This window comes from Tasmannia lanceolata, unplaced genomic scaffold, assembly GCF_043159265.1.
Source record: "Tasmannia lanceolata isolate RefF3 unplaced genomic scaffold, GAP_Taslan_0.1 ptg000005l, whole genome shotgun sequence".
Classification (NCBI taxonomy): Eukaryota; Viridiplantae; Streptophyta; class Magnoliopsida; order Canellales; family Winteraceae; genus Tasmannia; species Tasmannia lanceolata.
In genome coordinates, this window is record NW_027518682.1 from 18,417,671 (window position 1) to 18,433,956 (window position 16,286).

At 38.5% G+C, this 16,286-nt stretch overlaps 1 protein-coding gene across 2 annotated transcripts; it reads right to left on the reverse strand.

Annotated features, from left to right (window-relative positions):
- Positions 1-2,696: 2,696 nt before the first annotated feature.
- On the reverse strand, positions 2,697-14,249 carry LOC143877816 (histidine kinase CRE1-like). Of its 2 annotated transcripts, XM_077380059.1 has the most exons (12): positions 13,960-14,249; positions 13,064-13,493; positions 12,633-12,866; positions 12,372-12,541; positions 7,306-7,524; positions 6,977-7,163; positions 6,811-6,862; positions 6,453-6,682; positions 6,137-6,235; positions 5,261-5,976; positions 4,136-4,642; positions 2,697-3,396 (listed from the first exon to the last, which is right to left on the reverse strand). In XM_077380059.1, exons 2-12 carry the CDS (start codon positions 13,430-13,432, stop codon positions 3,132-3,134), a joined length of 3,048 nt encoding a protein of 1,015 aa, XP_077236174.1. In that variant the 5' UTR covers positions 13,433-13,493; positions 13,960-14,249; the 3' UTR covers positions 2,697-3,131. The 2 variants fall into 2 exon arrangements, with proteins under 2 accessions (XP_077236174.1, XP_077236175.1); XM_077380060.1 differs by lacking the exon at positions 13,960-14,249 and having other exon boundaries at positions 13,064-13,878.
- Positions 14,250-16,286: the final 2,037 nt, after the last annotated feature.

A 16,286-nucleotide genomic window follows, 5' to 3' on the forward strand; every position in this document is an offset into this window, starting at 1 on the left:
TTTACTTCCTACACTTGCGCTGATTGGTTTCATGGCATTATGTTTTCTCTGATGCGGAACTGCAATCCTTTCATAGCTTGTTTTAGATTTTAAATCCAACTTAAAAGATCCATAATATGAAATTTAACAGCTAGAAGGGTTTGAAATTAAGGTATTCTTGTGACAATGGATCAAACAATAATCGGGCCTTTTGAGCAGTTTGGTTCAATTTCAAAACAAGAGCTGTGTGATATACAGTACCTTGGAGTACACTTAGCACATTTTCTGGTGGGGTGCAGGTCTGTGGTCAAGAGGGTCAACCTTAACCCAATCCATTCTTTTTCCAAATCGGGTTGAGTTGGGTTTGGGTTGGCCCAGTGCAAAAATAGAAAAAAAAAAAACATACAAAAAAGAAACATATGATTATAATTTAAAAATCGCAATGAAATTAGAGGATAGAGTCAGGTTGCACAAGGCCTCAACCCAAACCCAAACCCAATCCAACCCAACCCTAAATTAAGTCAGGTTGGTTGTTCTCAACACTAATCCTACGCAACCTGAGTCGAAATCAGGTTACTTGTCGGGTTTCGGGTGAGCCCGACCCAAGTTGCACCCCTAAATTCTGATGATCAGTGCTGCTTTAATTTGAAGAGCCAGCACTTAGATGAGTTGCATCCAAGAATTCATGGCCATATTAATGGGTCCTACAGGATGAGCCGTTCCAATCACTGAATGCCATTATATGGGGCCCACATAATGAGCAATTTCCATCAGTTTACCACTGCATTTGCGCCATGTTCATAGCAGAATGAGGAAAGGCTGCATTAATTATTTCTCCGTAAATTATTATTTTTTAATGGTATTCTCGAAAAATTATTAAGATGGCCTCTTCATCATTTTAAAACCTTTGCCTGCTAGGTGTTGAGCTCAGGTTAAGAAGATTTTAATAGTTTTCTTAAATTTCACTGAGAAAAGTACGGAATGCGTGGTGCTGATGTTTAGTGAAAATACGGATTGTGGGCACCTTTTAAAACAAGAACAAAAAAAGGGCTAAACTTCAAAATCGGGTGGTCAAAAGACCATTATTCCCCTCTCTGTAACCATTATTTCCACTGGCGTACCCATTATTTCCACCGGCGTACCCATTATTCCTATTCTCCTCTCTGTAACCATTATTTCCATCGGCGTACACATTATTTCCGCCGGCGTACCCATTATTCCCATCTCTATAACCATTATTTCCGCCAGCGTACCCATTATTCCTATTTCCCTCTCAGTAACCATTATTTCTATCGGCGTACCCATTATTCCCCTCTCTGTAACCATTATTTCCATTGGCGTGCCCATTATTTCCGCCGGCGTAACTATTATTTCCCTCTCTGTAACCATTATTTCCATCGGCATACCCATTATTTCCGCCGGCGTACCCATTTTTTCCCTTTCTGTAACAATTATTTTCCGCCGGCGTACCCATTATTTCTATCTTGGCCGTCGGAAATACCTAGAGACGGATGGATGCCTGACACGTGTTGAAAAGATAAGTGAGAAAAGATAACAACGTCTACCGTTCTAAGCCAAAGATTAGTGAGAAAAGATAACGTTAGTGTTCCAAAAAGCACTTCACTCTTTGATTTACACTTTTTTAATAGGCTGTGAGTGACCATTGCAATTCCCAAAAGGGTATTGTTAGCAAAAGTGAGAGTAAGACAAATCAAGGAAGCTTTCCATAGTCAATCAAAAAGTCTGTGATAAAGAGATGAGTGGCATTATCAACAGTAGTAGGTGCCCAAAGTCTCACCACATCCCACATGAATACATGATAACCACCACGTCAACTTAAAAGTATGAAACATTTTGCATCTGCTTTTTGCACCCACGAAGTTCCCAACTCTCTAACTAATAATAACATTAACAATTTTCTACATCAATCATTAATTGTCTGTTGCTACCAATTATCAATACTCACTGTTCTCTTTCATCCTTCCAGTCTAAAAGGCCAAACCATATTCGAGAAATGGAAGTATCTCTTGATTTTGTTGTCCTACTTTTTTGATTGGTTGTGTCCAGTTTGTTTTCTTTCGAATTATAACAGCTTCCAATGGCTGAAAAGTGTAAAAGAAAGAGATAAATGCTGCACTTCCTTGTGATCATGATATTGTTCTGTTTCTTCTACACTTTTTCCATTGGGGTTGTGATAATGGCATTGATGTCTATGTTCTCAACTTTTCTATGTTGATTGCTTTAAGGAAATTCTAACAGCCCATTAGAAAAAGAAGTATAAATAGAAAGAGGAGTGTCATTATCGAAACAAGTACGGAGATATAATCTCCCATGAGAGAGAAATTATACATGGTGACAACAGCTTCTATTTTGCATAGAAAAATAAGTGCGGGAAAAAGTGCGAGTGAAGTCCACTTTAGCAAATATGGTGACATTTCCTACTCCTTGGAAAATACACTGTAATTTCGTGTATTTCCTCGGGCAGTGTTCAGTTGCTGCACTTGCTGAGGAAAATGTAGGTGAAAATTCCTTTGACCCTTGTTCACTTGCATTTCCGATTGCCAGAGTGGCATCTCCCTCTTTTCCGCTTGTTTTCTCTCTTCATTCTTTCCCTTTCCTTATATTTTTTCCGACACATCATTTACAAGGATTTTCAGACCCAGAGGAACGCAACTGAATGTAGCCTCAATAAAAACGCGGGGAGGCATAGGACAAAGTCAAGGAAAATAGAATGTTTAAAGAAGGGAATGTTTGATAACTTTGTGCACAATCTGATTAAAGTGAATCCACAAACATCTTCTACAAATAAATGGAAACAACAGAGACACATTATAAAATTTTCAAATATACAACTTTCCAGAGGGCAGGGAAAAACCCATTCAACTTTTACATATTTGCTTCTGATAAAGATATACATACAATGGGCAAGTTCAGAAGTATACATATAATCAGGATGCCGCCACTCATCCTCTCCCTCACTGTAAGTCGCCGGGTAGTCAGTTCAAATCTTTCAACACAATCTTCACCCCTGCAGCCATATCTAAGGAATAGGAACATTGCCAGCATTGTTCAGCAAAGTCTTCGCTTGAAAGCACTCCTTGAGATACGGAGATTTACTGATTGAAGTTCAGTTCCATTTCTCTAGTGCTCTGCTATGTGTCCGACATGGGTTTCGATTCAAAGAACTTTGCGACTGCCTGGTAAAGCTGTTCCTCCTCAAAAGGCTTCGAGACATAACCGTCCATTCCACATTTCATGCATTCCTCGGATGTTGCCTGAATTACATCGGCTGTCATAGCTAATATGGGCACATGCCAGTTTGGTTTTTCGGACCCTTCCTCCAAGTTGGATCCTCCGTTCTTTATCTGGTTGTTTGCATTGCTCTCCATCTGTCGAATTTGCCGTGTTGCCTCAAACCTGCAATGGGCACAGAATGTCCTTAATGGGGTTTCCGCTTATGATATTATAAAATGGAAGCAGAAAGTGGAGCTCAGGAGAGCACACAAGGTCTAGTAGATTGAAGACAACTACAACCGATGGAACAAGAATCAAATCATGCTCTCATTGGTTTCAGAAAACACACACACAAATAAGAAAAAGGTCTGACCTATGTCAAAAGTGTACACCTCCTAGCGCTGTTTGGGGAAAAAAGCTTTCAAAAACCACTCACTATCAACTTTTGTTCTTAAAAAAGGAAAGTTTAAAACTGTCAGCATTTTGTAAATAAATATTGACTGAAATTAGTGTAAGACTTTCGCAGGAAAAAATTAAGTGCATTAATCCTCAACGTGGACTAAAGCAGCCTAACTACCAATCATAATTAATTCGGGGCATTCCAGTGAAAATTAAAAAAATGCTGCTGAGCTTCGAGTATGGATGTTCAAGTTCCATGTAGCTTTATATTTATAGAAAGAAATAAGGTGAAAAGGTAAAAAATATGAATTAAAACTTTTCAACAGAGACGAAAGATGTACAAAATATCATAGTAAATTTAAATTTTACAACGGATTTGCTAAGCTCCATCGCAAAAGGCTTTTCGCGGCGGGTCTGTCGCAATTCAGACCAGCCACCTCATGAATGGAGACAACAGCCTTTTGCGATGGACACTAGCAATTCCCATTTTAAAAACAGAAATAGATAATTCTGTAAACTGTACCCGTCCATTTCTGGCATCTGAACATCCATGAAGCAAGCATCAAACTTGTGGGGTAGCTGGAGTAAAGCGAGTGCAGCTTTCCCACTTTCGGCACACTCCACATTAGCCCCATACTTTTTCAATGCACCAGCGGCCACTCTACGGTTTACTCTATTATCATCAACCACCAATATATTCTTCCCAGACAGTAGGCTGTGAAGGAAAGCCGAACCTTTAAGCATTTGCTTCCCTTGCTGCCTTCTACTTCCCAATCCTAGCACCTGTTGAAGGCATGCTGCTAACATGCTTGCCCTTAGAGGCTTCATAATCACAGTGTCAACAAAACCCGCAGCTTTTGCTTTTTTTGATTCTGCAACAGTAATAGAGGTTGCCAGAAGGATCATCTTAGGCAATTCAAGGATGCGGCCATTCTGTTTCCAGTCCAGTAGCCATTCTGGCAAGCCAACGCCCATCTCAGAACTCCATGATTCCTTCTCGACCAGAATCATATTTGTTTGTTTTCCAATTCTGTGGAAATAGTACGGTACGAATGTACGATTCAATAAGTGGATGTGAATATTCATAAATTGTGAAACAGTCCCAGGTCTAGGATACACATGGGAAAAAGAAAAAAAGAAAAAGGGACAATGTAGCTGTTTATGTGAAATTTTGGTCATCTTTGCAAGAGATTGTGTAATCTGTCTGGCAAAAAAACAAGATTTGGCTTTCAATTTCGATAAATCAAGAGCAATTTAGTAAATTTGGGAGAAGATGGCTAGTTGCGGTTGATTCCATGAACTCTTGGGCTCTTTTGAAATGAATAAGCATGCAACCACAAAGAAAATTTTACATCTCTACAGATGGAAATAAGTCACATCCACAAATTCCAAATTGTTCTATATCTAAAACGGTAGAAAGAGATAGTGGACCGAAAAAAAGTTTTTTACAAAAAAGGGGATAAAAGTAAAATCCCTTAGTAAAAAAAAGAAGATAAAAAAAGAAAAGAGTGGTTACACGTTACGTTACTCCTAAAATAAAGGGATATACACAACAACAACAAAAAGACACTTTAGTGGAAGTCTATTTTCTTGTCCTACTTAGGTGGACTACCAATGGTGGATGTCTATAAGTAAAATGAACTCTTACCCAGATTTGAAGCACCCATTTTGTCCAGATAATGCACCGAATGCTTTCTTGATACTGCTCACAATTTCGACTGCAATACCAAGTCTCTGTAGATGGTATGTTGTTACAGCACCTCTAACAGGTCGCCCATCAACCACAATAGCTTTCATCCCTTTCAAACACATAGGAAGAGCCTCAGAAAGAGGTCTATTCAGATCACTAAATGATATTTTCTCACTTCTTTTGAAGACAGCACTGAATGTGAATGTGCTTCCAACATGAGGATGGCTGATAAAGCTTATTTGTCCCCCCATGAGCTCAACCAGACACTTACTTATACTCAACCCAATACCCGTTCCTCCATAGTTTCTGGAAGTTGAACTGTCGGCCTGCATAAAGGGTGTGAAAACCCGGTCTTGGGCACGTAATGGTATTCCAATTCCCGTATCCTCCACACTAACCATCAAAGTTACATTATTAGCTTCATCAGTAGAGTTCCAGTTCTCCGAACCATTGGGGTGGAATTCCTTATCTGAATATAGAACTTTAAAGGTTTCCCAACAGTTACTGTTGTCAGCGGCTTCATAACCACTTAAGGTATTGCATGGATTGCCACCTGATATAAATTCCAGTTCACTAGATCCTTTCTTCAACCCTAATCCAGTTTTTGTGTCCATCACAACTTTCGTGGTCTCAGCTAGATGAACTTGGACAAATATATGGCCTCGTTCGGTGAACTGTCATGAGCCACAAATAACAGATGCGCGAATAATTAAAGAAATAAAATGGTGCCGAAATGCAAAGATTCTGGTCTGTCCAACCGAATTTTCACTCAGTTAACAAGAAAATAAATGCACTTCACTATTAATACACGCCAAGCCTGGATGGAGTTCTTACTTTAACTGAATTTCCCACAAGATTCGTGATAATCTGGCGGAATCTCCCTGGATCGCCTATAAGAATTTCTGGAACTTTATCAGAGACGAGCACAGCTAGCTACACTTTGCCAAATGATTGTGTGGTATCACAACGATAAAATTGGAGAACACAAAATGTAGCATCGCCACCACACAAATCACGACAGAATTGCTAGTCAGTTCCAACAGATATAAAGAAACATGGCAATCCATCAAAGAAGGAGTTAAGACAAAATGCAGAGAGTGCTAAGGTTAAGTGCAGAGATTTGCTCTTGTTGCTGCAGAGTCAGACTTACCTCAATACCCTTGTCTCTGGACTTCCCACAAAACAATGAAAGAACATCATCTAGGATGGAGCGGAGGTCAAATGGCACTGCCTCTAGCTCTAACTTTCCAGCTTCAATTTTTGCCCTGTCAAGCACTTCATTTATTAATGTTATCAGTGCCTTCCCACAGGCTTGAGCAGTTTGAGCATAATCCTTTTGGGTTGAACCAAGATCTGTATCTAGAAGCATTGCTAGCATCCCTGAAAATAAAAAAATACAATGCTAATCACCTCTCTGGTTACAGGCCTGGTATCTCTCAATTATACATGTGCATAATGTGTGTATATGTGTATGTGAAATAAAAAGATTTAGTGTATCTTGAACATACCAAGGACACCATTCATGGGCGTTCTGATTTCATGAGAAACAGTTGCCAGAAACTGCCATGAGGAAAACAGAAGACTTCTGGTAAAGAACTAGACACAGTAACCTAGATTTGTAATTTAAAAAAAAAAAACTAGATTTGTAAACAAGATATCGGTTTGGTATTCGACCTGAGATTTGGCAACATCAGCAGCTTCTGCTTGGACTTTCAGTTCCTCCATCTTGCGAAAATCTTCCTCAACTTTGGCAATGTGAATAACTGCGGCATACAAGATATAACCTACCAATACAGCAATCACAAAACATCCAACTGAGGTAGTGATTGCCCACCATGGAATGGGAGGCTTCAAATGGTATCTGCACAAGATCCCCAAAGAATTACTCCCCCAGAGTCATATCATGTAACCATTAATTCTCTAAGGGCGATGAAGAATAGGAATGTTCCTCATTTACCTAACAAAGAATAGAAGAATCTATCAATGGGACTTGATGTGCATACCTGCAGCTCATTTGGTGCTTTCTGAATGGATCTCCAAAATCGAGCATGCTGACATGTGAGAGGGATGTGTCATCATCTCGATGCTGGGGTCCATACATAATCAACGGTGTTGAAGTGTTCGTGACATCATAGACATTCACCATAATGGCCTGGTTCCCAGCAAGCTTCCTCAGCAAATTTTCAACAAGTGATTCAACATCAAAAGCTCCGCCAAGGTACCTGCATGACATCAGTGTATCAGTTACAGCAAAGAAGCAGCAAGAAAAAAATCTTCTTGTGAGAAAAATATTGCTTTTAAAAAATAAAAGCAATAAGTTTACTGTTTAGCAGCCCATTCAAAGAGGATACAGACCTCAGAAGGCATTTGACCAGGCCCCATATGTGAACTTACTGTAAGATATGTTCTCTCTATATATGGGAAGACATAAGAGAGAAAGCAAGCACGCGCGCGCGTGTACACACACACCTAGAAACATTCGTCCTCTTTATGGTAGATTAATAATTACGTAACCACTTGGATTAAAAAAAAAAAACCACAACCAAGTAGAAGGTGAAGTATTAATAAGATTAAGCAAGGGGGCGGTCGGGAACAGGAAGACAGGGAAAAACTGAATGAGTATCAATATTTCTCAAAGGATTGAGAGCATTTAAAAGGTATATGACACTGGTAAAGGTCCAGTTCAGGCGAGCCTTTACCTTAAGGGCGGCTCAGTGCACGAGGCTCCCGCCATTGCGGCCCAGGCGAGCCTTTACCTGAAGTTTAGCAAAAATGCAGAAAAATAACTTTATGTATTTAAAGTAATAATTTATTTTATACAAAAGAAATCAACACCACGTTGTTACTTTTAATCGGTCTACTACATACAATGACTCAAAATTATGGAGTCCATTCATGCTCAACAATTATTTACCACGGTGATGAAATTTAAATACACGACCTATTTATTATCTCTATAAATCACCTAGACTGGTGGTGAACATTCAGTTGTTTGGGACCCTATTTGTGGAACCCCTTATTTGAATTTTAAGAACTTTTGTCACCTTTGTAAATGATATTTCAAGAATGACTAGGTAATATTTAGTGAAAGATAATTCTGAGATGTTTACTATTTTTAAATCTTTCTATATGAAAATTAATTTAATTAAAAGACAATTTGGTGCTTCTGTTTGTATTTTGAAATCAGATAATGCCAGGGAGTATACCTCTCCTCTAATCAATTTTCTGAGTTCTTTACTGGGCATAACATGAAACATCAGCCCTCATGTGCCCATACATCTCAACAAATTGGGGTTGCTGAAAAGAAGAATTGTTATCTACTTGAGATCACACATACTTTACTTTTTCAAATGAAAGAACCTAAGATTTAATGCAGTTTTGAATCTTAACTAGGGGTGCAACTTGGGTCGGGTCATGTTGAGCCTTTGCTTAAAAATGAATTAGAATCAAACCCGAACCAGACCTGATTTCATGGTAAAATCTCAAACCGAATTCCAAAATAATCGACCCGAGTTGCAGCCCTACCCTTAACTGCTTGTTTTCCCATCAGCCGGATGGCATCCGTTCTTCTCTACGGTCAGATTCCTTATTTCATTTTGTTATGATATACTTCCTTGTATCCTCTTCCTGTGCATACATTTGGTTGTGTATGTTTTGTTTATCAGATAGATCCAGGCACTAACAAGTTGGATCCTCGGGCTATCAAGTATGTCTTCTTAGGGTACTCTCGAACCCAGAAAGGTTATAAGTATTTTAATCTTATTTTGTGTCGTCATTTTATCTGTGCTGATGTTACGTTTTAAATGAAAGTCAGTTCTTTAATGTGGATTTGACGCCCCGCCTCTTCCCATGCATGTTGTGGATCCTCCACATTCAATTATCGTGTTTGGACTCTCGAAGCCACCCATCACACAAGTATATTTTCGAAGACATGGACCTCCATCCAATGGAGTACCATGGATATTACTAACATCTACGTCGATGACTGAAAATCTTGTTCCAGAAAGTTCCATCTGCGTCTTATGTTTATGTTACTCATCATGATCATGATGTCCCTATTGATCAACGGAGAGCTAAACGTACATTTAATTCCTTTTACTCTACTGCTCATCCTATTAATAAATTTGTTTTCTATGTCTGTCTTTATCTCTTTGTTGTTTTACCTCTACACCGTCTTCTTTGTTGATTCCTAAATTTGATCGGGAAGCTCTATTTGATCCTGGGTGCAGAATTTGAAAGTTGAGATGCAAGCCCTCCATATCAATGGTACATGGGATCGTGTTCCTCTTCCTTTTGGGAAGTCACTTGTCTGGCATTGATGACTGAATATTGTAAAGTTTAATTTGGATGGTTCAATTGAAAGACGCACACCCTAGGTGTGAATTTTGTTTCATTTCGTCTGAAACGAACGATTCGTTTCGTTTCGTCTGGTTTCGTCTAACACAGACGAAACATTTCACACCAATAGCAAAATCGGTACGTAAAGCAGGAACGGAACCGGTGAGAAATTTGTTATGTACAGGTCCGTTTCTTTCTGTTTAGTCCATTTCGGTTTGTTTCGGACGAAATTGGGTGTTTTGTTCGAAATTGTATTTTTCTTAAAAAAAATTAAGGCCTTTTTTACGGTTTTTTCTTATTGTAGCCTTGTTTTAAGCCCGTTTTATAGCGCTATATATTTTTATCCACTCAAACATATGAGGGAGTTAAAAGACGTAAAATTCTCACTACATTAAGAATTCTCAAGATATCTCCAGAAAAGCAAGACATTTGCAAAATATTTTTCTTAATTTTTATATGCTTCTTCTACTTCCAAAGCATCCTACACTAACGTGAGGAGTTTTTGCCTACGTCAAAATGATGTATTCTAAAGAGATACCATATTTTAGATTTATTTTTTTTGTCTTTTTAGGATTTCTTTTGTTGTATTTTATTTTTATGTGTAATATTTATTGTTAGCATTTGGTATGATAAAAGTTAGTTTCATTCATGTTTTGCACTAAATATGATATTAATTAGGCACAGTGTCAATATAATGCATAAGGTAGATGTTTTAAGCAGTAAAATGTGTCATTTTGTTAAATCTGGTTGATATAATGCTTTACTATAATTTGAACAATTTTTTATTCTTTTAAAATTTTAGCTATTAAAAAAAATTCTCTGGACATAGTGACTTTTCCAAAACGAAACATCGAAACTTCCCGTCACACAGAGGGCAACGGAACATTGAACAACCAAAATTGACAACTATGTTACAAACAAACTTATGGTATTGACTATGTCAAGACTTTTTCTCCAGTTACTAAGATTGCTTCTGTGTGACCATTCAAAAAAAAAAAAAAAAAAGATTGCTTCTGTGTGGTTGTTATTTCTCTAAAGGGACCAACCTTAGTTGGCCCCTTTATCAATTGGATGTGAATAATGTGTTCTTGCAATGTGATTTTCAAAAGTGTAAGTCAATTGAAGAAGGCCATATACGGCCTTAAGTAGCCTCCACATGTCTAGTTTGGTAAATATAATGATACTGTGTTAAAATTTGGTATGAAGTGGTGTCATTCGAGTCACACTTTGGAATGTGACTCAGAGTCTGGGAAGATTATTTTAGTTGTGTATGATGATGGCATTGCCATTACAGGAAGCAATGTTATAGGAAAGGAGAAGTTGAAGATATTTCTTCAATACAATGTCAACACCAAGGACTTGGTAAGGCTTCAATATTTCTTGGCATTAAAACTGCAAGGTCCAACCCTATGATTAATTTATCACAAGCACATGCTGGATTTAGTGAAGGCATGATTATTGGGCTGAAAATCATTTGATGGATCTAAATAAAATCTTACTACTTATCAAGGACAGTTATTGGATTATCAGAGTAGATATCGTCGTCTAATATGGAAGTTGAATTACTAGACCAACACGAGACTGGATATCTCATTTGCAATGAGCATTGTTAGTCAGTTTATGGTGTCAACTAGAGCACTACATTGGAAAGTGGTAGTGTGGGGCTTGTGGGTCATAAGATATCTCAAGGTAACTCCCAAGCGTGGTTTGCTTTATCATTTACAGGTCAAAGGGTATACCGATGGTAATTGGGAAGGCTCACCTTCCGCATGAATGTCTACTAGTGTCTATTGCACTCTTCTTGGTGGCAATCAAATTACATGAGAAGAAACTAAGTGTGGTGGCTCCTTCAAGTGCAGAAGCAGAGTATTGGGCTATGGCTCATACTACATGTAAGTTGACTTGGCTAAAGAATATACAATAGAAGTTGGGATTTTAAGTGAAGTCACCTATATTTTGTGACAATCAAGTTGTTTGTGTATAGCCTCCAATCCAATATTTCATGAGCATACTAAGCATATTGAAGTGGACTACCATCCATTCCACACACCATTAAAGCCCATCTTTTCCTGTTTGTGAATAATTGGTGGCTCATCAGAGACACCTCACCCCATGCTACGTTATTTTCGGCTGTAATCTTTTTGCTCTATCATGAAAAAAAATGGGGTTGTCATTGCTCTTCCCACATTGACATACATTCTCCACATTAGGTTCCTAGTAGAAGCTCTGTAGTGAGAAATGGGGCTCTACCAGATTCTACATGGTCTTGATAAGCCCTCATCAGAGAGCTGTAAAGTAATGCAGGACGGCTGACATTTTAAATCAAGGTGATCATACTTCACCATGGAATGACCAAAAAGTGCTTCAGGCAGTAGTGGCAATAAGTATGCAACAATAGGCAAAAGGCCAACTCCAAGAGTATATAAACTCCAGGCACAAAAAATGCCTTCTACATAGAATGCTGACTCCAAGAAAGCAATTGTCTAAGAATAGGAACCAAATGAAGTGAAAACAGAGCAGAGGAATTACTCCTGACAGTAGGCAACAATTATGCAAAAACAATGACAGAAAGCAATGCTTGCTTAAGGCCCATTGTTTTCTAAACCTAAGCAGGGCGTCATGTGTCATAATGTCTGATTTGTGAGAGCATATAGTTCGATCGTTGAAAAGTTGAAGAGAAGGTTTAAGAACAAGAAGAAAATTCATTAAAAAAAAACGAAGTGGAGCTTACCCGGCAGTTGCTACAATGCGTTCGTCCACCGTTGCAGCAGCAGGGAGACTGGAACTGTAGACAGGGAAAGTCAAAACAACACCAAGATGGTTCGATTCAAGTAGCCTAAAGGGGCTTGTAAGAACAGCTTTCCCAGAAGCCCTAGCCCTCAAAATGTTCTCTCTATCCTCCTGTATTGAAAGGGGAAAATAAAGTCAGACACAGTAACCACTAAATACCATTACAAAAACCAAAACTTCATAACTAATGATAAAATCTAACCTCCCCAGACATCATATCTAAGGATTCAATGTATGAAACAGTCTCCTGGGAGAATATCACAGGTGCATATTCATCTTGAACAGGCGACGGCTTTCTCTTCATAGTCTTAATCGTCCACCCCTGCTGCTTCTCAAATCTCTCCCTCTCAAAATGCATAACCCTCTTCGCGTACGCCACTCCGCTCAGTAATGGCCGCTCGAAAGCCGTCCTCGCCGTGTACTCTGCAAATGTTACCTACATTATCCCGCACCAACCCAGATCAGAAAAAGGCACAAACTGTTACAAACCCAAATCAGTTCGCAACGTGATTGATTGATCTTCTTAGAGGGAAGATCAGCCTCGCCAGAATAAATTTTTTCATTGATTTGAAAAACTCATTTAGGTATTTAACACAAACCGAAAAGATAAATGCAGAAATACAAAAATCAGACCTGATCAATGGCAGAAGGGGTCTTGTGGTGGTGAAAGATAGAGACTAGAATGGCTAGGGCATGGACATGGTTGACGCTAACCCCAAACTGGTCTTGTAACATCCTTGCTCTCTCATCACACATACTAACAAGAACCTCCTTTCTTCTCTCCATACTATCAGCATTCATTTTGAAATAAATTAAGCTGGCTACAACAGCAAAAAACATTACCCAAAAAACCAAAAGCTTCAAAGCCCAACATCCTTTCACTTGAATCGTTCTCTTCCCCCTTTTCCCATGCTGGTTCAGCATCTTGAAACCCATCACAAAAAACCACTCTTCTCTCCCCTCTTTTTCTTCTGAACTTTCTTCCACTTTTACCCACTTCATAAGAATACAAAAAAATAAGTAGCTTTCTTCAGGGTATCTCCAGTCTTGAAACTTTTTCCTCCTGTATGAAGAAAAGGGAACTGCTAGACTTAGTTCTCACTATCATTTTTACATCGATTTGCGTGCTACAAAGAAAAAGATAAAAGATAGCAAGCTAATAAAAGCAATTCTAAAAAAAAATTTAAAAAAAAATGGCATTTGAAACAAGCTGAAGCATGGTGGAGTGGGTTCTCAAAAGAAGGAAAAAAATCCCAAATCCCAAATCCCAAAGAACAAATGGGGCTCTATTCATCATCACATTCCTGTTCTCATGGTCTTTAACTAATTTTAAGAAGAAGAAGAAAAAAAAAATACAACTCTACTCTAATAATGTCTAAAGGAGATTGGGGTTTTGTTGGGACATGCAAACAAAGGAGAGCACGTTCTCTGTTTTTTTTAAAAATCAATTGACCACGAAACGTTTTATTTAGGGTTTTTGAATCTCGATTACCAGCGAAGCAAAAAGACTGAGTAACAGAGACGTTTACCTGTTTGATGATGGTGCATTGTATTTGTTCGTCTATATCACGCAAAATCCTCTTTGGCCCTCTCTATTCTATTCAAAATATTCCTTCTATCTCTCTTTTTCAAAGGCAACTGAATCGAATTTCTGGATATCTGTAGATACGCGATTGTCCCCTCCAACGCATTCTTATTATAAAAAATTCTTACCCATTCCTTACACTTTTCAATATTCTACTTCTCTTTCTATATAATTTACTATTTCCCTTTTCTTCTCATCCTCTTTCTACTGTTTTCTTTTTTGGTTTCCCCCCCCCCCCCCCTCCCTTCCTATTTATTTTTTCACTCAGGTGAAAAAACAAAACAAGCTCAAACTGAGATAATAATAACCGCCTCCTCTGTAGTTCGAGTTCAAACACGCGATTTCTTCAATTCTTCATTGTTTTTCAGATTTTCCTTTTCTTTTTTAAGATATGAGATCTTACAATAGGATTTTCACAGGTCCATATGAGATTTCAGCTCTTACAAATATCGGTTCAGACAAAAAATCCAAACAATCTTGAGTCTTACAATTTCATTGAAGATCTGATCAAAGTTAAAAGCAAAATCACCACTACCAAATCTAAGAATCACTGGGTTAGGTTTTTAAGTGCGAAATTACAGGAATTCACTGCCAAATTTTCTAAATCCAAACTCAAAGAATTCAAATCTGTGATTATATTTCGGAGACCTTGTTTTTTTTTTTCTTTTTCCTGCATGTAAGAAGTGAAATCATAGCTCTCTCTGACTCTTACTTTTTCTTCTGTGGTGCTGACCCACTGCGCAAATGAGATCAGATAAGAGGTTCCATCGCCATTTCAGATGCACTACACTAATTCATGTCAGAGAGAGAGACGTTTGGGGTAAATCTGTTTAAATCCTAGAAAAGATGCTGATATTTGCACTACGGAGTTTTGATAATTGCACGAACTCACCGTGTCTTTTTTAATGGTCTTCAAAGAGTTTTTTGGGAATTGTGATAACTTGTGACAGCTGGTTAAATAATAAAAGACAAGGTGACTTTGTGCAATTATAAAAAGGGCTACTGTGAATATTACGAGAACTAGAAAATTGCAAACTTTTACTATTTAGAGGTGCAACTTGGGCCGGGTTCAATCTGACTCCGGCTCGGTTGGGCTGGCATTTCCTCGTATTGGATTAGGGTTAAGGTTAGGAAAAAGCCAGCCCAATTTAATTTTGGATTGGATTAGGGTTGAGGCCGGATTAGGGTTGAGGCCTTGGGCAACCTGGCCGGAACGGCCGAACCCAAACCCAATTCGTTCGTGATTTTATGGAAATTTTAAAGTCCTTTTTTTTTTTTTGGTAGGTAAGCTGGGGTTAGGCAGGATCCCGACCAGATATATTGAAAAAAGAAAGGATTACAGAATCAAGGGGGCTTAAAAGCCAAGAAAAGGGGAACAGGCTCCCCAAGGCACAGGAGGAAAAGAGGGAGGACCTTTATAGAGGCATTAAACATGGAAAATTAAATTACAATCTATAATGGGGGGCTCCAGAGGAGTCGCGAGCAATAAGAACCAGCAGTTGAGGCGGGATGTCTTGAACTTGAATATCATCTCCTTTGCAGATGCAATCCGTCTTTGAGAGAAAATCAGCGGGCTGATTTCCTTCCCTCCAAAGATGGGTGATTTTCCAATTATTGAAGGTGCTAAGAAGAGTTTCAATTCTGTCAAGAAGCATGATAGCTTTCCAGGGGCATTTAGACTCCTTTGAGATGGTTTCAACAGCAGATAGGGAGTCAGATTCCACTCAGATTTTGCCAATGTTTTTGGATTTGGCTTACTCAAGCCCACGATTAATAGCTTGAAGCTCCATGATGTTGATTTCTGATTTCGCTGTCTGAGAGGAGAATATGAGGTTTCTTTTTAAAGTCTTAGGATTATGAGGTTTCTTTTTTTATGTATTTTTTGTATTATTTGCCACTTACCAACCCAAACCCAATTCGTTCGAACTCGACTTGATTTGGAAAATCAAATTGGGTTAGGGGTGAGAGATTTAAAGGTGCCCTCTTTGACCCTAAGATTGGTTCGAGCTAGGGTTGAGATTTTTGGTCCTCGGGTTGGGTTGGGTTGGGTTAGGGTTGGCCTCAATCCGAACCAATCCTATAAAAAAATTGTAAAAAAACATATGATGATGAATGAAATATCTCACACCCGTGGAAAATTATAAACTACTTGTAAAAGTTACATTGTGGTCCACAATAAAATAAATGGTAGGCCCAGCTTTGCCATTGTACATTATTGAAATGAAACATACGGAGTCATATGAAAGTATTACTTGTGGACCCACCTAAGAG